The sequence below is a fragment of the Pristis pectinata genome, chromosome 1 (genome assembly GCF_009764475.1).
Source record: "Pristis pectinata isolate sPriPec2 chromosome 1, sPriPec2.1.pri, whole genome shotgun sequence".
In the NCBI taxonomy this organism is placed as follows: domain Eukaryota; kingdom Metazoa; phylum Chordata; class Chondrichthyes; order Rhinopristiformes; family Pristidae; genus Pristis; species Pristis pectinata.
Genome location: NC_067405.1, coordinates 62,485,062 through 62,502,637, shown reverse-complemented (window position 1 = coordinate 62,502,637; position 17,576 = coordinate 62,485,062). Strand labels below are relative to the sequence as shown.

Here is a 17,576-nt window from a genome sequence, read left to right as displayed (position 1 = left end):
AGCACAACTTGTTCGCAGTACTCGAATCACGAAACATTTCACTGCTAAGCATATTGCCACAGTCCACGCTGTTATAACCCAGGCTGTGCTTAACTGTGGCAATCGGTTGCAATCTCGCATGCTGCAATTCTGTCGCCTTCAGTTTCTGATGGGACAAAGAAATTGTGAATATTTACCCACCTCTGCCTGTGTTTTTATTATGGCCATCGGTTGCTGTGCGCTGCCTCAGGTCACCTCCACCCCCACCGGTGCGGAACCGGGCTGCCCCCCACCCCTCCCCAATTGCCGCTGGAGATGCCACCTTGCCCCGCTCCTTTCCACATGGCGCTCGCCTTCCCTCGCTCTCTCCTGCCCTTGTGAGCCGCCGGGCTCCGGATGGGTCGCTCTCCCCTCTGCCTTCCCGCCCGGGGCTCCGTGGGCCCGGCCGCACGTCCGCTCCCCGGAACGGCAGCGCCTCTCAGTCTCGACCAATGGAGCGGCGGCGGAGGATGGCTCGGCTGGCTCGGCGCTCGGCTGGCTGTGTCTGGCGCCGCCACGTGCTGCCGAGGGTCTGTGACAGCGGCGGGCAGTGCGCAGGCGCCGCCGGGCACTCGCGTCCGCCATGGCTCAGGTGCAGGTGCGGTTCCGCACTGACGACAAGAGGTGAGGAGACCCCGGGCCCCCCGGCACCCCCCCCCCCCCCGGGACACCCGGGCCCTCGGCACCATTCCCCCCCCTCCCAGCACCCCCCCCGGGACACCCGGGCCCTCGGCACCATCCCCCCCCCCCTCCCAGCACCCCCCCCCCCGGGGCCCCCGGCACCCACCCCCCGGGGACACCCGGAGCAACTCGGCGATCCCGGGACCCCCAGCACCGGCGGCCTGGCTGCTCCGACAGCAGGAGATGCGCTCTCCAGCCCGGGTCACTTGGAGTCGGCGTTCACACTGAATCAGGAGGTTGCCGACCGCTGCTCCACTGGTCCCCTCCCCTCCCCCCAACCCCCACCCCGGTCAACTCTCTCCCCCACCCCACACCATTCTTCACCCCCCCCCCCCAGCCCCACCACAGGCTTCCCACCCCCATGTCGAACCCCCATCCACACCAGTGCCCCCCAACCATTGTCTCCCCCACCCCCACCAGTCTCGCACTCCTGCATTCCCCCACCCCAGTCTTCCCCACCCTCCACTCCCCACCACCACGAGCATCTTCCCTTCCTTTTCTTCACCCTCCCCCCCTTCCCCCCCCCCCTCCCCCCCCCCCAGTCCTCACTCCCCCCCGCGCCAGTCCTCATCTCCGGTACTTGGCCCCTTTAACCCCAGTCTACGCCCGCTCATCATCACCCCCACCCTAGGTCCTCACTCTCAGCCCCCCTGCCCACCCCACCTGACCTCACCCGGTCCACTGCCCTTTCTCCGGCTTCCCCATCCCTCACCACCAGCACTGTATTTCTCTTCTCTTTCCTTCTTCCCTTTGCACTGCTTTCTCCATCCCCCCGACTGATCCAAAGAGATAGAGGCATATAAACTGTATAAACTTCTGATCTCCTAAAAGCAGAGGGGGCTAAGATGAGCTTTGTTACTTTCTTTTAATTCCTCCTAATTAGAGATGTCAAAATCATTAACTGTATGAATAAAAAAAGTTTCCAGTGATTGGAGGGTCAGTAATGAGAGCACTGACTTATTTGGAACATATCACCAAAGTAGATTCCATTAGTAGCTGGATAAGTATTTGAAGGTGAAAAATATGGGGATATAATGAGAGAGCATGGAATTGAGTCGATCTGGATAGACCTTCAGATCTGTTCGAGCAGATTCTCTGTCAAATGACCACTGCCCATATTATACTGTTTGATAATTCAATGAAACAGGTCGCTAGAAGAAGAGTCTGATCACTGCAATTTGATCTGTGCCTTTAGTGTCGGTACAATCATTTGTACAGTTGATTGTGTGCCTAGTCATATGTGGTGTCATAGTGGGTATGAGTCTAGTCATAGAGTTGTGCAGCACAGAAATGGGCCCTTCATCCCATGCCGACCTTTTCAGCCATCTACACTAATTACATTTGCCCGCATTGGGTCCATATCCCTCTGTGCCTTGCCAATACATGTACCTGTCTCAGTGTCTCTTAAACATAGTGATTGTTTACCTTCTTTACGAATTTGTTGCAGCAAATTCCATTCTCTGTGTAAAGACAAAACTTGCCTTTCAAGTACCCTTTAAAACTCCTTTCTCTCACCCTAACTCTAACCCTATTGATTTTGATACCCCTGCCACAGAAAAAAAAGACACTATCTATGCCTGTTATAATTTTATATATCTCCATTGGATCACTCGTCAGCTTCCTTTGCTCCAGGGATAACAAACCTAGTCCGTCCAAGCTCCCCCCATTATTAAAGCTCTCCATTTCAGGCAACATCCTGGTGAATCTCCTCTACACTCTCTCCAGCCTATGAAGGCAAGCGTGCCATATGGATTCTTTACCACCTTATCTCCTTGCATTGCTGCTTTTGGGGAACTGTGGGCTTAAACCCCAGGGTCCCTCTGTTCATCAGAATTTGTAGTGCTCCTACTGTTTATTGTATATGTCCTTGTTTTGGGGACCAAAATGAGAGGGAGTCTAAACAGTAAAAAGTGTGATTGTGACATTCTGCCATGTTTTTCTGCTTACAGATATGAAGTAGATGATATACCATTCTCTGTGCCAGCTGCATCTGAAGTTATTGACCTCAGTAAAATCATCAATAAGCTTCTGGAAGCTAAACATGGTGAGTTTAAGCTGTACACAAATTTTGGGCATTTGTTCTTATTGATGTCTGTGAGCTAGCACTTGTTGAGATCAGCTTGATTCTAAATAGAACAATACTGGACAGGCAGCACCAATGGGTTGAGAAATAGAGTTGACATTCTGGGTTAAAGACCCTTGATCAGAAGGGCAAAAGTGGGGAGACCAGCATGTTCTCAGTTGTGGAGAGAAAGGAAATATATGTGATAGGGTGCAGACCAAAGTTGTCAAGGGAACAATTACTTTAAGAACCAGCAGCTGGAACAAAAATGATACAGAAAAAATGTGAAATATAACAAATTTACAGCCACAACTGTGGGGAGAGAAAGGGGGGTTTACTTGACATAGTTAAACTTTATATTAAGTCCTAGTTGGAAGGTGAAGTGCTGCTGCTTGAACTTTTGCTGGCCATCCTTGGAGCAAAGTAGGAGATCAAAGACAGAAGTCAGAATGGGAGTGGGGCAGAGAATTAAAACGGTAGGTACTGGAAGCTCAGGGTCGCCCTAGCGGACTGAATAGAAGTATTCTGTGAAGTATTCTGCACAGACATCGTGGGCTGAAGGGCCTGTTCCTGTGCTGTGCTGTTCTATATTCCAAAGTCTTTTTCCATTAAATGTTCTGGGACTGTATTCTGTCTGGATTTGAATCCTATACTGATTTATGGAACATGCTGGTCCTTGTGATATGAAATTTTCAGTAGATTTGGCAAAAGTGTCCTGACATTGAAAAGGTGCAAGCTAATTTTCTGAGAGTTCAGTGATGAATGGAACGGGAAATCTGAAAAATTTACTTTGGTGTAGTGGGGTAGGTTGAGAAAATGTAATGAAGCTTTACAGTGTACTTGGCCATGCTACAACATATCCAGTTCACTAGTGGCATATGCTGTAGAAGGAAAGGGGTTACGTCTCAAGCACTTTCACAGGACTTGGACTGCAATGACGTGTGATTCTCTGTGTGAGATTAGAGCTAAGGAATAAGTATTGGCGATTCCTGGCGATTAGTACTGGTGTTTGGCATGGTGAGGGAATGTTTATGTGTGCTTTGTGTTGGAATCTGTGAAGTAAATCATCAGTCATTTCTTATCTTGCAGTTAATCACAAGCATGCAGACTTTGATTTCCTCATCAAGGGCCAGTTCCTGCGGGTGCCACTGGGTAAACACATGGAACTGGAGAACATTTCAACTGTAAGTCATCACAAAACATCTTGGTGAAGTTTAGTAATGCAGTAATCATTATCCATAAAATTACAGGGAACAATATTTGACAAAATTAATGTATGAAAAATGTATGAATTTGTTTTCTTTTGATGACCAAATTGAGGAAAAGAACATTGATGTTTTTTCTCCCCCCACTATCCTAGGAAGAGGTGGTTGAGATTGAATATGTAGAACGATACAGCGCCCCTCAGCCAGAAGAGTGTTTCTTCCACGATGACTGGGTCAGTGCTGTGGAGGCACAAGGCGATTGGTAAGGACAGGATAAATTAAAACTGAAAAACAAACAAGATGCTGGAGGAACTCAGCAGGCCAAGCAGCATCTGTGGAGAAAAGCAGATGGTCAACGTTTTGGATCAGGACCCTTCTTCAGGAATGAAGATAAGAAAAGGGGAAGCCCAATATATAGGGGGGGAAGCAGAGCAGTGATGGGTGGACAAAAGAGGGGAGGTGGGGTGGGCACCGGGTGGTGATAGGTTGTTGCAGGGGAGAGATAGTGATAGGCAGGTGCAGGGGAAGAGGGGAGAGCAGATCCACCGGGGAATGGGTCGGGGGGAGGGAGGTGAGGAGAGGAAAAGGAGAAGAAAAAAATGGTGGTGAGGAAAAAAGAGAGAAGCTAGGAAAGAGAAGAAAAGAAGAGGCAGGGTGGGGGTTGGTTTACTTAAAGGGGGAGAACTTAATGTTCATGCCATTAGGCTGTAGTGGAGGCTCCAAGACGGAAAATGCAGTGTTGTTCCTCCATTTTGCATTTGGACTTCTCCTCGTTGCCAGTCACTTCAACTCCCACTCCATTACTGATATGTCAGCCCTCGGCCTCCTCCATTGCTAGAAGTCCAAACACAAACTGGAGGAACAACACCTCATTTTCCATCTTGGGACCTTACAGCCTAACCGCATGATCATCGAATTCTCCCACTTTAAGTAAACCAACCCCCCCCCCACCCCCATCCTGCCTCTTCTTCCCTTTCCTAGCCTCTTTTTTCTACTCACCATTTTTTTCTCTCCTTTTCCTCTCCTCCCCTTCCCCCCCCCCCCCCCCCCACCCCCGTGCCACCTGCCTCCATACCTTTGACCCACCCCCGGTGGATCTGCTCTCCCCTCCTCCCCCACACCCACCTATCACTATCTCTTACCTGCATCTACCTATCACCACCCTGTGCCCACCCCGTCTCCCCTCTTTTGTCCACCTATCACTGCTCTGCTTTTCCCCCTTTTATATTGGGCTTCCCCTTTTCCTATTTTCATCCCCGAAGAAGGATCCTGACCTGAAACGTTGACTGTCTGCTTTTCTCAACGGATGCTGCCTGGCCTGCTGAGTTCCTCCAGCATCTTGTTTCTTCATCTAGGTTCCAGCATCTGCAGTCCTTTGTTTCTCATAAATTAAAACTGTTTGGCATTGAGGTTGCTGCCAGAAAAATGGATCTGAAGCAAGGGGCTGAAGATTTAAACAACTTTTCTTTCAAAGCTAGAATAAGCAACTGCTCAATTCCATGAGAGCTTAAATTTTGTAGGGCAGCTAGGTTAATCAACCATCTTGAAAGAATTTGTCATGGGTTAGTGTGTCTTATGCAATGAATATTGTGATCCTTGATTCCTAGTGTATATGAAAAAGCAATAATGGACAAAATTGCTTTCTTTATAAAATTTCTTGGACTAGATTCCCATCAATTATAAATTGATCAATACCAACAGGATAATTTTTGTTTTGGTGATGATTCTGGACTTTATTGTTACATTTCTTCCTTCCTATACTGTAGAAAACCTTAGACTGTTGGTTCCTTAAAGGAGCTGCCTTCTTGGGCAGTCCCTTGGGATTGAGGATGACTTGCTTCTGCTGAGGAGTGGAAACTACTTGGGCATGATGTTCTTTTGAAAGGGGATTGCAATTGCACATCAGCTACCACACATCTTGATAATGTGAGGTCTTGGTCCAAAACAACTACGGAACCAGCTCTGCTGCACAGACAGCGTACATACTCACAGTATGTGACACAGATCTATTTTGACTATCCACTCACAATGAACACGCTCAATCTTGCACACACTTTTCCACAACACCCCCCACCCTGATCCCTTCCCTCATCCCCACCTTGCCTTGATCCCCTCCTTTGTCCCCCTCATCCAGATCCTCTCCCTCAGTCTCCCCATCCCTGACAGTCTCCTTATCCATCGCAGTTCCCCCTTCGCTCACCACCTTTATTGGCAAGCCCATTCCCCTTACTTCTCCCCTTCATTTTCACACTCAGTCTGCCCCTGCTGTTCTCTGATCTCTAACTGCCAGCTGCTCCTTCTCTCCAAGATTGAGGCCACCTGCTGACCCCTGTGGCTTGCTCAGGAACCACTCCCCAGCTGTCAATTGCTGAGACTCCTGAAGCCTGTGGCTTGGCCCAAAACCCACAAACCTCTCCAGAAAAACTGCAGGAAGACCTTCATCTGCCCTCCCGGTGCTGCCTGATATTGGCAGGTTGCAGTTTCCTCCTGGGTCTTACCTTGTTATTTTCCAGTGGATGGGAGTGGATTCATCCTGCAGGAGTGGGAGTCTCACTCGACCTCCATCTTTATCCAGCAGAAACAATGACCAAAGCTTGGGTATACCTTCACCACACTTCTCTTAAGTTCCCTGGATCCCTCTTCTGCGCTCCATTTTAGTATGAAAGTGTTTGTAATGAGGAGAGTCCATTGTACAAATAATACTGTGATGCATCTCAGTGATCGTTGATGTTAATTGTGTTTTTTTTTGTAACTCCTATTTGCTAATCGCTTCTCAGAGCCAGCTCCTTTATAAGTTCATTGTCTGCCTGTGGTACAGTAGCAAGATTTAAAATGTTAATGTGGTTAATTTGTGTTCTCCCAGGATTCTCACAGGTTCATATGATAAAACTGCTCGTATCTGGACATTAGACGGCCGACCACTTGTGGCTCTTTCTGGACATACTGAAGTAGTCAAAGATGTTGCATGGATAAGGAAAGGTGAGTTTTTGATCGTCTTGTCACAAGTTCTGTCCATTTTGAGTGTATTCTAGAATTTGAATTTGTAGGTTTTCTTTTATCTTTATAGCACAATCATGAAGTTAGAATATTGTGTTGACCCTAAATAGGGTAACTTTATCGTATATAATTGGCTAGGAGTCTCTTGTGGCTCCATTAAATGTTTAAAAGGTTTCGCTTTTTGGATGCCCATATTTTATGATTGGTAAAAATCTTTTTAAGTCTGCCTAACTCGTTAATGTAACAGAATGTAGTTCTGTACTTCTGCATCTGAGCAGCTGCCCAGCCTGCATATCGTGTGGTTGTATTTATATAAAATAATAGGGATATTCATTACACATTTAGTTGATTGCTTATGCTGTTGAAACTTCTATTTTCAAGAACAAAATATTTTTTGGTAAATTTTCAGTATATTTAGGATCTGTGAAGTACATAAGATCTTGCATTCACAACACCAGGTACTTCGAAAGTTAGGAGTCTAATATAATGTCACCTTCACTTGTCATTTGGAATATAAACAAACAGATTCAATGTGTTCAAGTTTCATTACCAAGTTAATTTCTGCCTTCACCTTATTTCTTGTAAAAACAAGACATCAGTGTGAAGGCAGTATCCTGTGCATTGTTTCAGTAACAAATAGGTCAACAGAAACATTGTAAAAGTTTGAAAGAATGTTGTCAGGGTAGTTAAACATGATATATTAGAAAAAATGTATATAATCATTTTCCTGCCAGAATTGGAGTGTGTTGCTTGTAATTCAGAATGAAATACACTAACTTTGGGCATATGATGAACCTCACTGCTGACCTAGTTTTAATCTTTGCACTCTGTGAGGTGGTATTCCAGGCCTCTTCCAGTGCTGCTGTAAGGAGCTGAGCGTATCACCTCCTAGTGAGGTAAAGGCATTATGGATGCAAAATCAATAGAATGATTCGACTACAAGCCCAAAGGTCCAGGTTCAATGATAGGTTTATTGGAAACAAAACCAAATAATGCACTCATTGATGAAAGCAGGACACAATCCATTTGTTACTCATTGCCTATTGGACAGATGGCAGTATTTTCTTAATCTTCCATTCTTCAACTTTCAGTCTTCTTACCAAAGAGGTTGTTGCATCACGTCAGTATTAAGTCCACACTTGCTGATCACTGATCGCTGTACTAGCTGAAGCAAATTGCTGCTGTAAATATGATTTATGCTGTTTTATTTTTGAGGCAAAGCCCATCAGATGGTCACTGCGAATCAGATTGATCCTCATTTATGCCATAGACCAGCCCAGCCCAGCAGATTGTTGTTGTGTGCAGTTGGATGACTATCTGCTGTTCACATGCTTCCCCTGTGGTGCCACATTTATTTAACTTCTTGTGCATGTTCTCACTGTTAGGTGGTCCCAGCAGTTTGCTGCTCACTGCCTCTCAGGACCAGAGTGTTATTTTATGGGAATGGAACTGTGAAAAGAACAAAGTGAAGGCATTGCACTCTTGTCGAGGACATGCTGCTAGTGTGGAATCAATTGCTGTGGACAGCTCCAAAACTAAAGTGAGTTTATCTCTTCTTGATACTCTCTGCTTAGATCTACAGGTCTCTCTGGTTTGATAATGCTTTTCTATAAAAGGCCAGGGAAATGGAGAGTTGATAAGCCAATAAAAAAGAAACACTGGTATCATAATGTGTTCCCTAGAGTCAGTGAACTAATGGGAATATAATTTATAGATAGATAGATGTAATACACAGTCCATGACTCAGTCGGGAAAAGCTGACTGTGAGACTGGTGTTGGGTAGGCCAGAGGTGAGCAGTGTGGCCACTCTTTGCTGAGGTGTGGGGCTTAGACTTACCCTGACCATGACAGGGAGCATGGATCTTTGCTGGGAGCTGACGGCTCCATTTGTTGACACCACTGAACTCCTACAGTCTCTCACATCACCACCTCTTGGATGTGATGGAAGCTTCTGTACTCCCATCTATTTGTTTGGCTGTCCAGCTCCCCCTAGCCCAGAATCATCATTTAACGTTATCAGAGAAAAATCTTTGAGCAATTGGTTGTTGGCTTATTATTGTCACGTGTACTGAGATACAGTGAAAAATCTTTTGATTGCATGCCATCCAGACAGATCATTCCATGCATGAGTACCTTAAGGCAGTAGAAAAAGGAAAATAAAACAGAATGCAGAACATAGTGCTACAATGCAGAGTAAGTGCAGCACAGATAGACAAATAAAGTGCAAGGGCCATGACAGATTGAGAGATGGAGTTCCTCGTATCAGTTTTTTTTGAGAAAAGGGTTTCTTCAACTACACTCACACTGCGACATGCACGGTTGGTTTAATGGCCTTTCATGATGTGCTAACTACCCTGCAGTTAAAATTATGGTGGTATTTTTATTAACCATTGTTGTATGGAATATTTATTTCTCCATCTCATTTAATAATGCATTTTCTTAGTTTTGCAGTGGCTCATGGGACAAGATGGTAAAGATTTGGTCAACAGGTACTGGAGAATTTTGTCTGTGATTTTGGATTCACTTAGGTATTTGTCCACAAAATTTTCAACTACTTAGGCCACCTTCTGAACTGTCTGTTATTTCTTTCTCCAGTCAATCTTGGCCATTTGCATGATGCAAGTTACTGACAATCTGCAGCATTTCTTGAAAGGCACATTTTGTACTGGATAAAGTCATGGTATAATTGATGGTAAATTGGTGCAATTAAGCTGCAGGGTTTGCCTTAACTTTATTTTCTTGGTCATTGAATTAACCATATGCCTGAAAATCTAGCCAACAGACTAGAGCTGCTTAAAGCTCTTGTGAGAATATGTATTTGCAACACTTGCAATTTGTTGTAATAGTGATCCCTCGGAACCAAGAGCACATGATAAATTATACGTTGAGTTGTATTAAGAACGTAGAATAATCACATTCACAGGATAAACAATGTTATTTCTCCCCACCATGTATCTGAAGGACCATGCATTGTATCCTGGCTGAAGGGTTGGATTGGTCACTTCTGTGTGCCACTGCCAATGCTACTCAAATTTGCAGTTGTGTTGTTTAATCCAAGGTACCCCTTTATATTGGTCTCACTGTTTCATTTTACAGATGACCTCAAAATTAGTTTCTCACGTGAGTAGTTTGGACTTGTAAACTTCCTTTCTATGCTGCACCAACTTAACTTTCTTGTTGTTCTGGGTTTGTATTCTATTAGTTCCCAATGAAGATGAAGAAATGGTGGAGGAGTCCGAAAACAGACCGAGGAAGAAACAGAAAACTGAACAACTGGGATTAACAAGAGTATGTTGGTTTATGTTGTGACCTCTTGGGAGTGATAATTGGACCATCCCAGAAAGTGACATTGTTGTTTTATTCATTCAAGGGATGTGAGCTTCGTAGACTGAGCGAGCATTTAATTTCCTGTCTCTAATATTCCTTGAGAAGGTGGTGGTGAGCTGCCTTCTTAAACCACTGCAGTCCTTGAGGTATGGGCATACACACGATGTTGCCAAGGAGAGAGTTCCAGGATTTTGACCCAGCGATGGTGAAGTAACGGTGATATATTTCCAAGTCAGGATGGTGTGTGACTCAGGGGGCAACTTCTAGGTGGGGGTGTTCCCCTGCTTTTGCTGCCCTTGTCCTTTTAGCTGGTAGTGGGTTTGGAAGGTGCTGTAAGTTGTTGCAGTGCATCCTGTAGCTGGTGTAAACTGTTGCTACTGTGTGTTGGTGGTGGTGTGAGTGAGTGGTTGTGGACAGGGTGCCTGTCAGGTGGGCTGCTATGTCCCATATGGTATCGAGCTTCTTGAGTTGTTGAAACTGCACTCATTCCAGGCAAATGGAGAGTATTCCATCACACTCCTGGCTTGAGCCTTGTAGATGGTGGACAGGCTTTGGGGAGTTAAGAGGTCAGTTATGTGCTGCAGGGATTCCTTGCCTCTGACCTGCTCTTGTAGCACCTTGGGTAAATGGCTACTCCAATTCAGTTTCTGGTCAATGGTGACCCCCAGGATATTGATAGTGGGGAATTCAGTGACGGGAATGCCATTGAAGGTTGGGGTGATGGCTGGATTTTCTCTGTTGGATATTGTCATTGCCCGGCACTTGTGTGGCGTGAATGTTACTTGCCACCTGTCAGCCAAGGCTTGGATATTGTCCAGGTCTTGCTGCATTTGGATGTGGACTGCTTCATTATCTGAGGAATCACGAATGGTGCTGAACATCATGCAGTCATCAGCGAACATCCTTACTTCTGACCCTGCGACTGAAGGAAGTTCATTGATGAAGCAGCTGAAGATGGTTGGTCCTAGGACACTAGCCTGACGAACTCCTGCAGAGATGTCCTGTGGCTGAGATGATTGACCTCCAACCATCACAACCACCTTCCTCTGGGCTAGGTATGATTAGGGTCCGTCCTGTTTCCACCCCCCGCCCCCCCCCCCCCCCCTCGATTCCCACTGACTTCAGTTTAGCCAGGGCTCCTTGATTCCATATTCAATCAAATGAAGTTGGGCAGTTACTTCATTTCTGGAGTTCAGTTCTTTTGTCCATGTTGGACGGAGGATGTAATGACGACAGGAGGTGAATGACTTGCGTGGAACTCAAACTGAGCCTCTGTGAGCACGTTGTTCTTAAGTAAGCTGCTTGATAGTGTTATCGATTATCCCTTCTGTCATTTTGCTGATAATTAAGGTAAACTATTGGGGTGGTAATTGACTGGATTGGATTTATCCTGCTTCCTGTGGACAGGACATACCTGGGCAATTTACCACACTGTCGGGTAGATGCCAGTCATAACTTGTAACAGATTCTTCTTGTGCTTTTCATATTGCAGCTCCTGTGCATAGAAGCTTCAATGTGAAGCATAGGTTTTTTGTTCATTTTGAGAGGGTTGCACGGCTTGAGATTACAACAAACATTTTTTTTCTTCATTCTGCTTTGTAAAGTAAAATGACTTTTGTACAGGTTAAGTTTATGTAAAACAATCAGGTCAGTTAAGCCATGGTAGGGATTTCATACTGAGTATATGTATCTGTTGGGAAGATGAGATGTGGTGAGGTTGGTGGTGTGGGGAAGAGTGCACAAATCATCTTTGAATGATGTGAAGCAATTTTGTAATGATGCGTTTGATTTTTTATAGCATGAATTTGCAGTAATTTACTTATAGGCTGGCATCCAATTGAGTAGCAGCTGATAGCTCTTTGTGCTGTTCGTGGGTGGCAGGGCCAGAGACCAGCTGGTCCACACTGGCTGAATGAGACAGGTCTTAGCAATGACCTGAGGACAGCTTGTCTAACATCATCTTGCTGGCATTAGTCTACTTCTCAACAATGCAGGAAGGTTGGCTGAGTTGGCAGTGGAAACAGCCCCAGCAGGTTGTCTTCATGCAGCAACTTGATTAGCCGCTACCATTGCCCTGTTGCACTGCCTGTCTCACTTCAGATACTACAGGAGGTGGTTGCCTGCAGAGCCTGGACACTTTTGTGGCTCTTTTGATTGCCAGCCTTGGTCTCCTAACTGGCACTCTTGTTTGGAAAGGTAAGACCAGCTCCTAGTTGTAATTGTTGCTTTTAGTTTCACTTCTTGCCAGTATGTGCTGGTGTACCAGATCAGCTGGTAAATCTTGGAGTAAATAATAAGATTGGGAACCTCCCAGATATAACAGAAGCTTATAATGTAATATAATGACTACATTGTGGAGGAATAGTTGGTACTGTGTTGACTTGAGACATTTTAAAAGTTTTTTGCTCGAATTTGACATGGTTTATGGACTATTTGGATGCAATGTGTAACCAAGTTTAAACCTAAGGCTTTAGTGCTTTTAAACTAGTATTGTGTCTCCATTTCAATTCATCTAAATGGTAAAAGATACATGATGGTTAGACTGATATTCAAATAAGCTTCATTGACTATTACCTTTAGTTTTAATCTTAATCACAAGTGTTTCTAAATTGCTGATTTCAGCTTGCCTGACATGAAATTTAGTGGTTACTACAATAACCAGCTTTCATACAGTACTTCACGCTCAATGTAAGTGAGAGAAACTCCAGTGAGTAGAGTCTGTGTGACTTGCTTTGCTTACTTCACCTGCTGATATCTTAATTGAAGAGGGGAGAAAAATGGTACAATTACCATTTTAAGATCACCTGATCAAAATGAAGATGTATGAGAGTGGAGAATTAATTAAGAAAGCCTTTGGGAATGCAAGTCCAACTGAGAGCTGATTTTTGGTATGTTGTTAACTTGGATATCCCTTCCACAGACCCCCATGATGACACTGTCTGGTCACACTGAAGCAGTTTCTTCAGTCCTGTGGTCTGATACTGAGGAACTATGTAGTGCATCTTGGGATCACACCATAAAGATATGGGATGCTGAGACTGGAGCCCAGAAGTGTACCCTGGTGAGTGAGTTAGTAACCTTGTATATGAGTTGGGGACAGGAGCTGTTGTTTCAGCTTCTGTTGTCTATAATAGTGTTGTGGCTTTAGTTCATTTGTGTGCATATATTTCTCCCTTGCTCAGATTGGAGGACTTCATTGACTTCCAATTTTTTTTTAACTGCCTGGATCAGATCTTTGTGTTGGGAAATGGAGGAACAATTATTTCTTGGCACATTTTATTGTTGAAACAGTGCAGAGTAAGCCATGCGCTGTGGGGGGGGGGGGGGAATCTCAATTAAAAAGTTAAACAAGTGGTGAGAAGTTTCTACTAGAGTGTGTTTGTTTATGATTAAAACTGCCAGTTTTTTTATGCCTTGCTGTTCTTTAGGAGAGAATCTTGACGATGACTATGTTATACCTACCTGTACAAAAGAAAACTCAGGCTTTTCCTTCAGTGATGGTTAATAAACTTCTTTTAACAGCTTTTTGTGCCTAAGTTGCATTTTTCCACATGAATACAGCAGTCCATTACAGGTTAACTTCTGTGAATAAGTTTACATATGTGCGTGTTGTTGTTAGTACCACATCTTTTCTTCCAAAGCCTGTCTTTTGGACAATTTGTGGCTAAAAAGCTTAAGTTTGACATTTTATACTTTTAAAAACAGAATGAATAGATCATCTCTTGTGATATAGCTAAATCACACATGGTATTTTAAGCATCTGATGAGATGTATTAGCTTCCTGAAACAGGATGTTTCCTTTTCTATCCTCTGCAGACTGGGAATAAAGTGTTTAACTGCATCTCTTATTCCACTCTGTGCAAAAGGCTGGCATCAGGCAGCACAGACAGGCACATCAGGCTGTGGGACCCACGCTCAAAAGGTAATATACAATTACGTTTGTCATGCATGATGCTGATTGACTGTAACTATAGTTTACAAAGTATTCCTTGCACTGAGGTTGAAAATAATTGTGGGTCATTCATAAATATAATAGAAGCATAGCTCTCAGATTAAATGCAACACATTTTATTTGCAAAATAGTTTAAGTTTACATCAGGATAACATTCAAGGATGAAACTTCGACAATTCCTTTCCCCCCCCCACAGGTGCTACTGAGTTCCTCCAGTAGATTTCAGAATCTGCAGTCACTTTTGTGTCTCCAGAAAACTTCTTTTCCCAGACCTTTGGAATTCCATACACTTGAGGATTGTATAGACTCAGTTACAGAGTAGATTTAGGGATTGATAGATTTTTTGGTTATCAAGGGAATTGAAGGATAGCTTGTTAATGTAGGAAAGTGGGTCCAAGAAAAAAGGATCGAATGGCCTACTCTTATTCCTGTTACTCCTGATATTACTAAGCAAAAAGGGTTTGGATTCAAAGATGTTTCTGGTTCTTTAGTGCTACAGGCCACCAAAATGATTCTCTATGTAAATAATGTAAGTGTGTCAAAGCTCTTGTCTTTCTGGATACATTAAATTTAAAGAGTTTAGTTGTATGAACCTCCAGTCATTGTTTACTCTCTCTCTTACAGATGGCTCTCTAGTTTTGCTTTCTCTAACGTCACACAATGGATGGGTAACAGCAGTCCAGTGGTCACCCATGAATGAATATCAGTTGATTTCAGGTTCTTTTGACAAATTGGTCAAGCTCTGGGACACACGAAGGTATCGTGGATTTGTCTGTTTGCAGTGGGATGGAAATGCACAACAGCTGATTAGCTCTGTGATTAGTTCCTTATCTCTTTTGACTAATGGAAAGACTTAAGAATGAATTCTTACTTTTCCCACATAGATGGTTGTCATACAGTTGCTCTGTGCCAGTAACCAACCCAGTCCCCACAATATAAGCAAATGTTAGTGTACATTTGATTGGTGTGAGGTGATCTTTAATATAAGTAAATTTAATCATACTGTTAATACAATACCACTTTTTGTATGATCTACTGGAAAATACTTTTACATCCCTCCTGGGAGCTTTCCTGATCTCAGCATTTCTCTAGTTCTACTTTGTTGCCCAATCCTTCACCCTGCCATTGCTAACTGATTGTGCCCATTATCAATTCCACAAAAAGAATCTTTTGGATGAAATAGATTTCCATTGTGCTTGGACTTGCTCACACCCCACCCCTTAAGATGCCCACAAATTGTTTCACCTCTTTTCTGTTCTAGTTGCAAGGCCCCGTTATATGATATGAATGCACATGAAGATAGAGTACTTTGTGTGGACTGGACAGAGACTGGGGTAAGTTTGCTATGAGCATCATAAAGTGCAGATGTTGCAGTATCTATTGTCTTCCACCTTGTAATACTATACAGAATTATTGAGGCAAGGAATAGTCCTTCAGGTGATATAAAAGATGAATAGTTGTAATTCCTTGTTATTTGCTATTAGGAAGTATGCTGGATAGCAATACAATTGTTACTATTTGGCATGTAGTGTCTACTAAAGTGTGCTCTAAGCATGCATTGAATAAACTTACAGAAATGATGTTTGCTTTCACAAGATTAGGTGTGGGATAAAAGCTCACAGTCCTTTTTGTTACTCAGATGAGACACCTAGTTGTTAAAATGTAAAAAAAAAGTTCTTCAGTTAATATTAAAGTATTGAGAGAAATATGAAACTTGTAATTGCTCACTGAGTGATGGATGCAAGTTGGACCTCACAGCCAATGCCTACATAACATTTAAAGAAAATATCTACTCTCTCTAATCCAACACAAGTTTTTCACTTAGACTGATTGTAATAATGCTGAAAGGCTAACTGATGTTCTAAACTGTCTTCCTATTCAAATCTTCACAGACTAAACAACTTGTTCCCCTTTTTTCAGTTGCTGTTAAGTGGTGGAGCAGACAACAAATTATTCCTGTTCAGGTATTTGACTCCCACTTCTGGAGATGGAGCATGAGGAGAACAGTAAACAATGGAGAACAAAAACACCACCCGTGGAGACCATCAGATTAATACTACTACATTTCTCTTAAAGCAGCTTACAACAAATTGAAAAAGATCTGTTTGCCTGCTCTGTCTCTATGACCAACCGTGTAAGGTTATTTGAGAAATGCCGATGGGACTAAAATGTTGAAATCTGGATTGTGATGTTGGACTATTGTCATTAATCTCTACTATGAGGAAAAATTGGTTGTTTGGGGGGGGGGGGGGGGTGCAAGAGGAGGAAGGAGTTTACTAGAGCTGTAGTTTTTCATCAATTGATAGCATCTATTTTGTTATTAGTATTTTTTTTAACCTGGAGCTTCTAATTTAATACATCTTGCAAAATTCAGTGGTTGAAATTACTACTTGCTTAAAGGCACCTGCATATTTACCGAACTAAGAATGTACCCACTTAACTTCCTGAACTCTAAATGTTCCTAGGTGTTTAGCATTATGTATGATTGGTGTAACTAGAGAGAAAAGCCCTGATGGAAATGGTGATGTACTAAAGTTGATATTAAAATGGAGGAAGATTACATTGTTTAAATCAGCCAAACCACTCATTGCTATTAACCATTACCTGTTAAGAAGCTCATCTGGACACATTCAGTTTCCAATGTGATTTGTAGAAAATTAGCTTTTTAATGGTTTATAGCACCAACTATTTTTTCATTCTATAACATCTCTAATAAATTTTAAGAGCTATTAATGTTAAAGTATACTTTTTTCCTGAATTCCCTAAAAAATGGAAACACCATCCAAAGCCTTTTTTTAAATCTCTTGGATCCCCTTCCACCCAAAAGTCTATGCAGAACATTATATCAAAATATTCTTGTCAAAGGAACCTTCTTACCATGTTTTATTTTGGGAGGGGCCATTACAAACTGCTCTCCAGATCACTGGGGTATGGGAAAGTGGGATTTAAAAGTTGAAGCAGCCACAATTCTTGTTTTAATCAAGATAAATAAGTTTAATTTTCCCAAAGCAGTAGATTGTTAAGTCTAATTTCTATAAAATGCTCAGAGTCCTACAATAAACAAAGATTGAAAAGTAGATTGAGCAATCAGCAGTGTACCATGAACAACTGACTTTTACTAAAATAAAATCATGGAAAGACCAAGAAAGTCATTCTAAGTCTATTGTTCTGATGATAATCTTTTTAAATGCAGTGAAAATAATGTTCAGAGTAGTTTCCACGTTTAAAAAAAAACATTAGACTTGGGACATTGTATAAATAGTCCATATCCTGAGCAGTACTATCAGATGTTTAGCACCTTGCCACCCCATGGCCTAGTGATTTATGCTACAGT

At 43.1% G+C, this 17,576-nt stretch overlaps 1 protein-coding gene across 1 annotated transcript; it reads left to right on the top strand.

Annotated features, from left to right (window-relative positions):
- Nucleotides 1–556: 556 nt before the first annotated feature.
- Nucleotides 557–16,431, top strand: wdr12 (WD repeat domain 12). Its single transcript, XM_052024280.1, has 13 exons — nucleotides 557–642; nucleotides 2,649–2,743; nucleotides 3,851–3,945; nucleotides 4,122–4,228; nucleotides 6,830–6,945; nucleotides 8,349–8,503; nucleotides 9,407–9,452; nucleotides 10,166–10,251; nucleotides 13,211–13,351; nucleotides 14,107–14,212; nucleotides 14,867–14,999; nucleotides 15,504–15,576; nucleotides 16,163–16,431. The coding sequence occupies exons 1-13, from the start codon at nucleotides 602–604 to the stop codon at nucleotides 16,238–16,240; spliced, it is 1,272 nt and encodes a 423-aa protein (XP_051880240.1). The 5' UTR covers nucleotides 557–601; the 3' UTR covers nucleotides 16,241–16,431.
- The last annotated feature ends 1,145 nt before the right edge of the window (nucleotides 16,432–17,576 follow it).

Excerpts from the sequence above, each read along its gene's own strand:
- wdr12 (XM_052024280.1), top strand. The coding sequence starts at position 602 with ATGGCTCAGGTGCAGGTGCGGTTCCGCACTGACGACAAGAG. Across the intron at positions 643-2,648 it reads TTCCGCACTGACGACAAGAG|ATATGAAGTAGATGATATAC; the intron begins GTGAGGAGACCC and ends TTCTGCTTACAG. Across the intron at positions 10,252-13,210 it reads AACAACTGGGATTAACAAGA|ACCCCCATGATGACACTGTC; the intron begins GTATGTTGGTTT and ends TCCCTTCCACAG.